The 12,050-nt window shown below is 40.2% G+C and overlaps 1 protein-coding gene across 2 annotated transcripts in view; it reads right to left on the bottom strand.

The window, feature by feature from the left end:
* Window positions 1-293: 293 nt before the first annotated feature.
* The window catches only part of cacnb4a (calcium channel, voltage-dependent, beta 4a subunit), a 310,993-nt gene continuing 299,236 nt past the window's right edge, over window positions 294-12,050 (bottom strand). For both annotated transcript variants that reach the window (XM_072257283.1, XM_072257282.1), the window contains exons 12-13: window positions 11,082-11,267; window positions 294-1,252 (exon numbers count right to left, since the gene is read on the bottom strand). In XM_072257283.1, coding sequence (XP_072113384.1) covers window positions 992-1,252; window positions 11,082-11,267 — 447 coding nt within the window. In that variant the 3' untranslated portion in view covers window positions 294-991. The remainder of the gene's footprint in view (window positions 1,253-11,081; window positions 11,268-12,050) is intronic.

Raw genomic sequence — 12,050 nt, forward strand, 5'->3', positions numbered from 1 at the left:
TGAAGGGTTGCTACGATGGAATGTAGGCCTTCCAGTCAAAATAGGTTCGCTTCAACACACGTGGGCTGAATAAACAGATATCGCTACACAAATTGACCTGGTGAAAGACTTTACTAAATCAGATGCACTGCTGCATCTACAAACTAATAACACTGAACTCTCTAAACATGAAAAATTGAGGAATTAACATTAGCAAGTCAATGTACAGCCCGAATTCATCCTTTATAAATAATACCTTTAAAAAACCATACACAAATAGCAAATGCATAAAAGCATAATTTATTGTTCTTAAATTTAAATAATATCTTACTTGTAAGTAGGTGATTTGTTACCGCTTGTCTCATGCAAATAGTAATGGAGAGCTGCATTCAATTCTGGAGTCACACGCTGAAGCAAAATTTGTTGAAACAATGGTCGTACAGGGTTGTATTGCAATACCACTTATTGCTAACAAGGACTCAGGTGAGGAGTGTTATGTCTTAAAGGAGCTTTGTCACTGCATTGGGAACTTTACAAGCAGGTATAAGTGCTAGGAACCCACCTGTACTCAAGGTCCACCACACTGACTGTCGGGCTAAGTTGGCACTATAGCAGAGGAAATATTGAATTTAGTGCCAAGATATGTAATACATGTGGTCATTCTATAGGCAAAATATATAAAGAGGTAGACGTGCTCAATGACACAGTGAAAACAAATCCACGGTCTCACGGATCACGCTTCCATGCATTCCTCATATTTACAAAACCAGTAAAGTGTTTGGGAAAACACTCAACCAAACTGCCTCCATCATGAGCAAATGAGCCTGAAAGGGGGACAAAGACTTTTTGGAAACCACTGTAAGTCGTTGTTTTAGTAATAATAAAATGTTAAGAACTGCCTGAATGCTTCCCTGTTCACATTTAATGTTGCAAGGCAGGGGTTTTGCTTTTTCTAAAAAAAAAATTTCTCTATCTTGGAATTTTTTTTTTTGCAGGTGAATAACAAGATTTTTCATAGCCTGTGTTGAGAATCATGGCTGTGGCCCCCAGGTGATCCGTGACTCCTTCGTGATTTGTATGTGTCCTGGTAAGGATCAGAATACTCTTCTTCCATCAGTGGGTATTGGCCTCGGCTGTGCTGGGAACCTGAAGACAAGCGATTCCTGTTCTTCCGTGCCCTCTCACTGTGGCCGTTTTCATCGGAGTGGACCAAGCGCGTTCGTTCAACGGGGATATGTTCACCAGAGTGATTGCTGTTGCTCATCCGCTGCCCCTAGTTAACACAAAAGATGGAGTTATGTTTGCAGAACTGCTGCACAGAAATAATTTTATATCACTTACATAATGAAGAGTAAAAATTGCAAATGTCTGTAGGTCAAGCAGCCTCTCTGAAGAGGCAAAATGTTAATTTCTCAAACTGATTGCTGCATTTTTTTGTTTTTATTTTAGATTTCCAATATTGCAACAATTTTGCTTTTGAACTGTGGACTTTTATTTGGAAAAATTCTGAGGCATGAATTAGAACTGTACATGAAACATAGTTTAGTTCAAGATATTATTAAGGATCACAGATGATAGAAAAATGGAGGGTTACGTAGGAGGGAAGGGTTAGATTGATCTTAGAGCAAGTGAAAAGGTCCACACAACATTGTAGGCTAAAGGGCCTGTACTGTTCTATGTTCTGTTTTTGATTACCTGCCTTTCCTGTGTGAGACAGAAGTATTTAGAAGTTCTTGTCTCAAACTATGAGGACAGAAGATGTCTCAGCAATAAAATGATGACAGAATATTTCCACATATTTTTTCCACATCATCAAAGGGACCTTATTCTGGAAGGAACTTGTCTGCCAGTATTGGTGAACAAGTCTGCACTCCAGAAGCTCAGGGTTCTCGCACACTAAATTAATGACTTTTATGCTGTCAATCTGCGATTCTTGAACATCGGGCACAACCTGTTGTGGGGAGAGGTGGTGGCAGGTTCCGGCTGGCCACAGTCATCGTAACAGGTTGTTCATTGGTGATGCAGCACGATATTTAAAAAGAGATCAGGCGCTTCCAGGATTTTTCAGAGGGCTCCAATCATAACAATCTATTAAGCATTTGGAAGGGGTCAATGAAAAGAAGCAAGCTGTAAACGGAGTGGCAATTTTAGGACAGGACGTTGTTGGAGTGGACAGTGTTAGAGTGGTCAGGTTTTTGCTCAACAGGTTTAGGCAAGAACAGACGGAGCTTCTAAGTAAGTTATTTTTTTTCTTCTGGTACAGAGCTGGTGTGCTGAGAACAGTTCCAGAGTAAGTGGTACATTCCTTGTGTGAGATGTGGGAACTTTGAGAGAACTCCAGTCTCCTGATAACTACATCTGTACAAAGTGCATTGAGCTGCAGTTCCTTATGGGAGCTTACATGGGAGAAGGAGGAAGTGATAAGTCTGAGCTACAGGGAGGTAGTCACCTCTAAGTTACAGAAGACAGGTACCTGGGTGACTGTCAGCAGAGAGAAAGGGAATAGGCAGAGTATTTCTTCAATAATAAGTATTGAATACTAAATACTAATATTGAATACTGCTTTAAAAGTACTGTTGTGGGGGGGGGGCACGAGCAATCAGAGGGGTGCCACAGCGACCTGATCTCTGGCATTGAGTCTGTCTCTGTGGCTCAGAAGGGGAGGTAGGAAAAGGGGAGTGCAGTGGTAATAGCAAATTCCACAGTTAGAGGAGCAGACTGAGACACCCAGATGGTATGTTGCTTCCCAGGTGCCAAGGTCAGGGATGTCTCAGACTGGGTCCACAGCATTCCAAAGGGGGAGAGCAGAAGTTACGGTACATATTGGTACCAATGACATAGGTCAGAAAAGGGATGAGGTCCTGAAGAGAGAACATAGAGAATTAAGTAGAAAGCTGAAAAGCAGGACCTCCAGAGTAGTAATCTCTGGATTTCTGCCTATGCTATGTGCCAGTGAGGGTAAGAATAGGATGATTCAGCAGATGAATGCGTGGCTGAAGAATTGGTGCGGGAGCAGGATTTCAAATTTCTGGATTGTTGGGATCTTTTCTGGGGAAGGTATGACCTGCACAAAGAGGATGGGATCAATATCTTTTAGTGGCAAGTTTTCTGGAGTTGTGGAGGAGGGTTTAAACTAAGTGGGAAGGGGGATGGGATCCAGAGTGCCAGAGTGATAGCGCTGAGGACGGGGCAGTTGGTATACAAGTGTGTAGTAAGACTGTGAGGAAGGACAGCCAGATGATAGGGCAAAATTGCTGTCAGTGACCCCAAAATTGGAAAGGGTGATGAATACAGGACCGAAGGTGCTATATTTGAATGCACGCAGTATACAGAATAAGGTAGGTGATATGTTATAATGTGCACACAGAATAAAGAACTTCATTTCCCAGTGTGCAGTGTGGGCAGTTCACCCAGAACTGGAAGTGACATTGATGAACGGGTCTCACACGTTCTTGGCAGGCTGGGAGTGTCCTGAGTAAAACATGGTCAAGTTAAAACCATAAACGTAATATTCCGTAAATAACCAATGTGTTATATTTTCTTTTTACCCACACAAGTTTGTCTTTATTAAGAACAGATAATACTGTAGCGCAGTTAGAGATTGGCAGGTATGATGTTGTAGCCATCACTGAGTCGTGGCTGAAAGAAGATCATTGTTGGGAGCTTAACATCCAAGAATACATATTGTATTGAAAGGACAGGCAGGTAGGCAAAGGGGTTGGGATAGCTCTGTTGGTACCAAATGAAATCAAATCCTTCAAAAGAGGTGATATAAGATTGAAAGATGTAGAATCAATGTGGGTAGGAAACTTCAGGGGTAAATAGACCCTGATAGACATTATATAAAGGCCTCTGACAGGAGCCAGGATGTGGGCTACAAATTACAACAGGAGATAAATAGATAGATAGATACTTCACTGATCCCAAAGGAAATCACAGTGTCACAATAGCATTACAAGTGCACAGACATAAACATTAAAAGAGAAGTAGAAAGAATTTAAAAAGATAAGTTACCACAAACAGTCTAACAGGATGGGGTCATCATTTCCCTGGCTATAGGTTGACATTATAGGGCCTAATGGCCAAGGGTAAGAATGACCTCATACAGCACTATTTGGAACAGTGCAGTTGTCTTAGTCTATCACTAAAAGTACTCTTCTGTTCAGCCAAGGTGGCATGCAGAGGGTAAGAAACATTGTCCAGAATGCCAGGATTTTCTGTAGGATTCTTTGTTCTCCAATGTGTCCAGTTTGACCCCTATAACAGAGCTAGCCTTTCTGTTTGCATTGCCCATGTTGATGCCATTGTCCCAGCACACCACCACATAGAAGATTGCACTGATGACAACAGACTGGTGGAACATCTGAAGGAGAGGCCTGCATATTGCAAAAGATCTTATTCTCCTCAGGAAGTGGAGGTGACTCTGGCCCTTCTTGTACACAGCCTCTGTGTTGGTGCTCCACTCAAATCTGTCAAACAGGTGCACCCCCAGGTACTTGTAGGGAGATAGAAAAGGCATGTAAAAAGGGGAATGTTGAGATAGTCATGGGTGATTTCAATATGTAGGTAGATTGAGTAAAACAGGTTGCTGCTGGGTCCCAAGAGAGGGAATTTGTAGAATGCCTATGAGATGGCATTATAGAGCAGCTTGTAGTTGAGCCCACTAGGAGAATGACAATTCTAGATTGGCTGTTGTGTAATGAACCTCATTGATGAGGGAGCTGAAGGTAAAGGAACCCTTAGGAAAGAGTGATCATAATATGATATAATTCACCCTGCAGTTTAAGGAGAACCTCAAATGGTATGTATTACAGTAGAGTAAAAGGAATTACTGAGGCATGAGAGAGGAGCTGGCCAAAGTTGATTGGAAGGAGACAGTGGCAGTGTTGACAGCAGAACAGCGTGACTGGAGTTTTTGAGAGCAATTTGGAAGGCACAGAAAAGTTACATCTCAAAGATAAAGATAAAGGGGATGAGGCAACTGTGGCAGAGAAGGGAAGTCAGAGGCAGTATAAAAGCAAAACAGGAATATAGCAACATTTAATGGGAAGATAAAGGATTGGGAGGCTTTTAAAAATCAAAAGAAGGCAACAAATATGCCATAAGGAGATAAAAGATGATATATGAATTTAAGCTGGTTAATAATATGAGAGTGGATACAAGAAGATTTTTTGCGATGTATAGAAAGAGAGACGAGAATAGATATGAGACTGCTGGAAAATGATGTCAGAGAGGTAGTAATGGGGGACAAAGAAATGGCAGAGGAACTTAGTAAGTATTTTGCATCAGTTTTGACTGTGGAAGACACTAGCAGAATGCCAGAAGTGTGAGGGTATCAGGGGGCAGAAGTGAATGTTGTTGCTATTACTAAGGCGAGGTGCTTCAGAAGCTTGAAAAGCTGAATCTAAATAAGTCACGTGGGCCAGATGGACCACACCACAGGGTTCTGAAAGAGGCAGCTGAAGAGATGTTGGCAACGTTAGTAATGATCTTTCATGAATCACTGGATATTGGAATGCTTCCACAGGACTAGGAAATAGCAAATATCACTCAATTCTTTAAAAAGGGAACGAGAGCGAAGAAAGGAAACTACAGACCGGTTAGCCTGACTTCAGTGGTTGGATTATTAAGGATGATGCTTTGGGAAACTCAGAGGCACATCACAAAATGGACGAAAGTCAGCATGGTTTCCTGAAGAGGAAATCTTGTCTGACAAATCTATTGGAGTTCTTTGAGAAAGTAATAGGTAGGATAGACAAAGATGTCAAAGGTTTTGGGAAGAAGGCAAGAAGGATAATAAATCAGCCGTGATGGAACGGTTGGAGTAGACTTGATAGTCCAAATGGATTAATTCTACTCCTTTGTCTTATGGTCGTACGGTGAAGTGTATTCTCTCTCACCCAGGTGAAACCACACCAGGTGTTAATAGAGATGTTTGATTTTTATGTATTTGTGAGTGATCATCTTCTCTTAGTCTTCTATACCAAGAAGAAATTAGATGTTAAAACTAGCAGCCAGCGTAAATAAAGTTGACCAATTTAACTAGCTCCCCAATTCTGATGAATGTTTCATTAAGCCCACCTCCTTTCCCAAATTGCATGCACACTAACAGTAATCAGGAGGTAATAGACATATTAAAGGACTTCACTCCGGATGGAGATAATTGCAATTCACATAATAGGAATGGAAAACAGATTCACATTAAGAGAATCCAGTTAAGCAATAGTGCCAAATAACTTCAGAAAATCTATGAGCATTCAGCAAACACATACATTCACATGTGTACAGAGATATCGGGAATCGGCTTATAAAGGGTTCAGTGCACATTAAGCAAAATAGGATGAAGATTTTAAAAAATAGTTTGGTTAACTGAATAATGATAAATCAGTTCCGTAGCACTGCAGGCCTGACTTCACTCTCAATATATTGTATATAATTCTGTATCAAATTTTTAAAATAATCAACAATAATAAATAATAAATTTCAATAGCTAACTAGATGCAATAACCAGTGAAGAGATCGCTGTTGTTTTCTGAAAATTAAGTAAGTGAGTTTTACCTTTCCAAACATATGAATAAATGAATAACTTCAGGGATAGTTATCATCACTTTAATGAAAGATCCTAATAGCAACTCACTCTCCCTGGGCTTTCATTAAAAATAATGAGAAGCTTGGAAGGGTACTTAAATGGAAAGGCAGACATGCTCTTTGGCTATCTGCTTCAGTCAAATTAATTAGGTTCTAGATACCTGCAGATTTTTTTATTATATGAATTTATTCTGTCTAGAATAATTCCAATATGTAGCTTGATACAGATACTGACGTTTTCCTCAAAATGGTGGCATCCATCATTAAGGACCTTCATCTCCAAGGACCTGCCCTCTTCTCATTGCTACTGTCAGGGAGGAGATACAGGAGACTGAAGACACATTCTCAACAATTCAGGAACAGCTATCCCTCTCTGCAGTCAGATTTCTGAATGGACATTGAACCCATGAACACTACCTCACTACTTTTATTTTCTCTTTCTACACTACTTATTTAATTTAACTTTCTAAATATATATATACATACTGTAATGTACAGTTTTTATTATTATGTATTGCATTGTACTGCTGCCACAAAACGAACTTCACAACATATGCCAGTTATATTAAACCTGATTCCGATTCTGATTCTGAATCTCAACATAACGGTCTGAATTCTCACTATTAATGTGGATAAGACCAGAACAAATATTGTTCCTCTATCTGCGCTTGACAGATGGATTTGAAACACCAGTATTTAGTATTTGGGATAGGAGAGAAGTTCTCCTCTAAGCCTCTCAAAGTCCAACCCAACAACCCCGTCGTGAGAGGTGGAAATGGGTGAGGCTGGCCAACTGGGCTCTGGTGAAGTTGTACAGGCCAATCCCCTGTAGAGTGGATACAACGGATTGCAGAAGCGTTGATGAACTCCAACCCAACCGTCGACTTCAGGGGATGATGGAGATGGGAGATCATCGATGGCCTACTGGGAACTAAAGGCCCAAGTAAGTAAGTACTTCTCCTATAGAGGTACCTCCTCTCAGCAATACTGTAATTTTAATAGGATAAAAAAGCCTTGCATCATCTCAGTGAAAGATCATTGTTAATTGACGAAACTTACTGTGAAATATTTGAACATGATTATCTCTCATCACGGAAAGCAAGGGATGAAATCAGTGCAACTACACTCAGTGGCCACTTTATTAGGTACACTTGCACACCTGCTCATTGTCCAAATCAGCCAATCAGGTGACAGCAACTCGTTACATAAAAGCATGCAGACATGGTCAAGAGGTTCACTTGTTCAGACCAAACATCAAAATAGGGAAGAAATGTGATCTAAGTGCCTTTGACTGTGGTGTGATGGTTGGTGCCAGATTGTGCAGTTTGGTTATTTCAGAGATTGTGGATCTCCTGGGATTTTCACATTCAACAGTCTCTAGAGTTTACAGAGAATGGAGTGGTTGTTCTGTGGGTGAAAATGCCTTGTTAAGGAGAGAGGTCAGAGAAGTATGGCCAGAATGGGTCAAGCTGCCTGGAAGGTGACAGTAACCGTACGGTACAACAGTGGTACGGCAGAAGAGCATCTCTGAGTGCACAACACATTGAACCTTGAAGTGGATGGGCTATGGCAACAGAAGACCATGAACATACACTTAGTGACCACCTTATAAAGTACAGGAGGTACCTAATAAAGTGGCCACTGAGTCTATACAATATTCTACAACCATCAGGCTCCTGAATGAGCATGGATAACTTCATTCATCTCATTGCAGAACTGACTCCACAATAGTCTCACTTACATGGACTCTAATTAATTATTTACTTTTTATTTATTACTTGCATGATCTGTCATGTTTGGACATTGGATGTTTGTCAGTCTTTGTTGTGTATATGTTTTCATAAATTCTATTGTATTTCCTTATTTTCATGTAACTGAATGTCAAGGTAGTATATCATGACATATACATACCTTGATAATAAATTTATTTTGAACTTTGAACTTTATATATTGTTCACTTATCCAAACCATCACAACTATCACACATAGGTAACCCTGAGGACAACTTCGGGTCTCATATTTTCAGAAGATCATTGATGAAGTTAAGGGAACTTTAAAAATGGGAAGATTACATTTGGAGTCTGTTTATAGTCTGATCCACATGAGAACTATCTGAAATTATAGCTGATAAATAAATAGTTAGTTGCCAAAAACATGCAAGTGTATAAGAACATTAATACCCTCAAGTTCCCTTCCTGATATACAGCTGGTAATCTATCCCATCCCTTCATTGCAACTGGTCAAAATCAAGAAACTCTTAAACCTATGAGACACTTCCAATAGCTTTTCACACATGCTACAATATTGGTTCAATATGGCTTTTCACCACTTCTTAGTGAAGTTTGGGATGTGCTACGATAGCATTCCTTGTCAGTCAGCGATTTAAAAAAATAGATCAGCTTACAAAATTATTTGAGTGCACTGGATCGTATTATTTACTGGCCCACAGAAAGATCTTATCAAGGGAAGGAACTGGTCTGGAGTTCATGGACGCTAAACTCCCCAGCACCCAGGACACCTTCAAAAGGTGATGCATCAAAAAGTGGACACCATCAATAAGGACACGCATCATCCAGGACAAGCCTGCTTCGCATTGCTACCATCAAGGAGGAGGTACAGGAGCCTGAGGGCACACACTCAACATTTTAAGAACAGCTTCTTCTCCCCTGCTGTCAGATTTCTAAATGGACAATGAATCCATGAACACTTCCTCAGTATTTTCCTTCTCTCTTTTTACTTATTTAATTCAGTTTTCTTTTTTGATATATACTCATTGTAACTTATAATTTTTATTATGTATTGCAATGTACTGCTGCTACAAAACAACAATTTTCATGACATATGCCAGTGATATTAAACCTGATTCTGAGGAATAATAAATCAACCATGATGGAATGGTGGAGATTTGATGGGCAGAATGGCCTAATTCTGCTCCTATGTCTTATGGCGTCATGGTCTTATAAGTGTGTAGTGAAACAGATGAGCCATTACAAAAAAAGCTGATTACTGGAATTGAAGCTAGCCTCATAATTTGGGACTTATTTCATTAACTGACTGTGAATTTCCAGATGCTGTGGCTGCAGTTGAACAGGACTATGAAAATTAAAAGAAAGAAATTGACTCCTGTGGAACGTATTTGGTATGTCAAGATTTCATGTGGTTTAACAGATGAGTTGCTTCATTTTTCCCAATTTAAATGATGATTTGTTTTTCTTTAGAGCAGAAGGATACTCTACTGTTCCTGAAATCTGGAACTGAAGAATTAGTTTACAATGAGGTTATATCTAGAGGGCTGGGAAGAGGAGTAGACACAATGCAGAGTTCATTTTTGAGCTGACAAATTAATTATTTTTGTGTGAAGCTTAATCTTGTCGACTAAAGCACTGAGGGGGATTGAAGTCATTGAGGAGGGTGCTGTTAGAGAAGGTGTTGGCATATGATGGCCTCTCTCTCCGTCTCGCTTGCTGCTCCCAAGGGAAGGCCTTTGCATTTAAGTGATTCCTCTCCCTCGATGCTCTAGGTGGATAGTGCCTATGTTTACTACTTTTGTGTGATTTTTAAATCAAGTTGGCCTGCAGATAATGAACACTGAGCTGAACAGTGCTGAAATATGCCTTTTGATTTTGTGTTTATTATGTTCTGTGCTTTTGCTCGTTATTTTTGTTGCTGATTGCATGATATTTTTTGCATGTGGGGGGAAGGGGATTTGACGTTTGATGTTTTTCTTTGAACAGGTTGGTTCTATGATTCTTCTTTGCTTTGTGACTACCTGTTGGAAGACAAATTTCAGGGTTGCATACCGCATGCATGCTTTGATAATAGATGTACTTTGAATCTTTAAAGTCAAACTATTTACACTGAATGAGGATTGCCATACATTGAGTTACACATTATGGAAACAGACTCTTCAGCACAACTCGATCATCTGCCCATGATTGTTCTATTGCCTTCCAAACCTCTCCTATATCCATGTACTTATCTGGATGGTTTTTAATTGTTGCCGATATATCCATTTCAATCAGTATTTCTGGCAGTTCATTCCAAATGCACACCACCAGATCACCCCTCAATCTCCTAAAGTCCCAGTCTACTTAACGTCTCCTTGTAGTCAGGCCCCCAAGTCCAGGCAACATCCTGGTAAATCTTTTCAGCGCTCCTTCCGGTTTCCTTCCTATAACAGGCTGACCAAAAATGTGCACAATACTCCAAGTACGGCCTCAAGGATATCTTATATGTCAGCAAACAAACTTTCCAAACCCCTGACTTATGGAGACCACCATTTCTAACTGTGATGAACTATGCATATGATACCCTCAGCCTACCTGCCCCATAACACTCTCCAGGGTCCTACCATTCACTGAGTAAATTCTCCCAAAATCCAATGCCTCCCAAACAATTAATGAGTTAATCTTGCACCTGTGTACCAGGGTGTTCAATTATCTGTATTGGAGCATGGGTCACAGCTTACTTTGTCCTGTTAATTCCACAGGTAATCACATTGTTTGTGTTCATACCTGTAACCCAGAGATAGCTGAAGGATATGTTGACAGTGCAGTACTACCTAAGTTCCGGCCCAGTAATGGATTCAGTGGTGCGCTGCTGGGAGTGTGCGTCGCACGCCAGTACGTTTCAAGATAGTCTGCCAAATGCTCACATGCATCCTCCAATTGGTTTTCATCCAGGATGACATCAAACATGTCCTGTCAAATGAAGAGAAGGTCAGACTCATTTCTCCAAACCAATTATAATTTTAAACTTAAATAATACAAAATATAGTTTAAAGGATTAAATTTTATGTTATTACTTCACAGCAATTTTCTTTGTAGAATTGCTTATTCATTACATAGAGAATAGATTAATATGTATCACAGGTAGAAGGGAACAGATGATCTACAATACGAGAAAGTTTGCAGATACTGGAAATCTAAAGTGACACAAAAAGCCCTTGACCTTTCTCACCAACCTGGCTTCACCTATCACCTTCCAGTTAGCCACTCTCCCCTCCCCCCATCCTTTTATTCAGGCATCTTCCCCCTTCCTTTTCAGTCCTGAAGAAGGGTTTTGGTTTGTAATGTCAACTGTTTACTCTTTTCCATTGATACTGCCTGACCTACTGAGATCCTCAGCATTTTGTGTGTGTCAAATGATCCACCCCTGTGCAAAACATCATTATCTGATCTGAGTAACGGATACAAAATTCTGGAAGAACACAGCACGTCAGGCAGCATCTATAGAAGGAAATGAATACTCAACATTTTGGGCCGACTGTTCATTTCCCTCCATAGATGCTGCCTGTCCTACTGTGTTCCTCCAACACTTTGTGTACATGTGTTTCTCAAGATTTCCAGCATCTGCAGAATCTCTTGTGTCTTATATTATCTGAACAGTAATTTTATGTGTTTAAAGCAAAATATTGGCTGCTGGAGGAACTCAGTGAATCAGGCAACATCTGTGGATCAAAATGGACAGTTACGTTTCACCTG

This window comes from Mobula birostris, chromosome 5 (assembly GCF_030028105.1).
Source record: "Mobula birostris isolate sMobBir1 chromosome 5, sMobBir1.hap1, whole genome shotgun sequence".
NCBI classification, from domain to species: Eukaryota; Metazoa; Chordata; class Chondrichthyes; order Myliobatiformes; family Myliobatidae; genus Mobula; species Mobula birostris.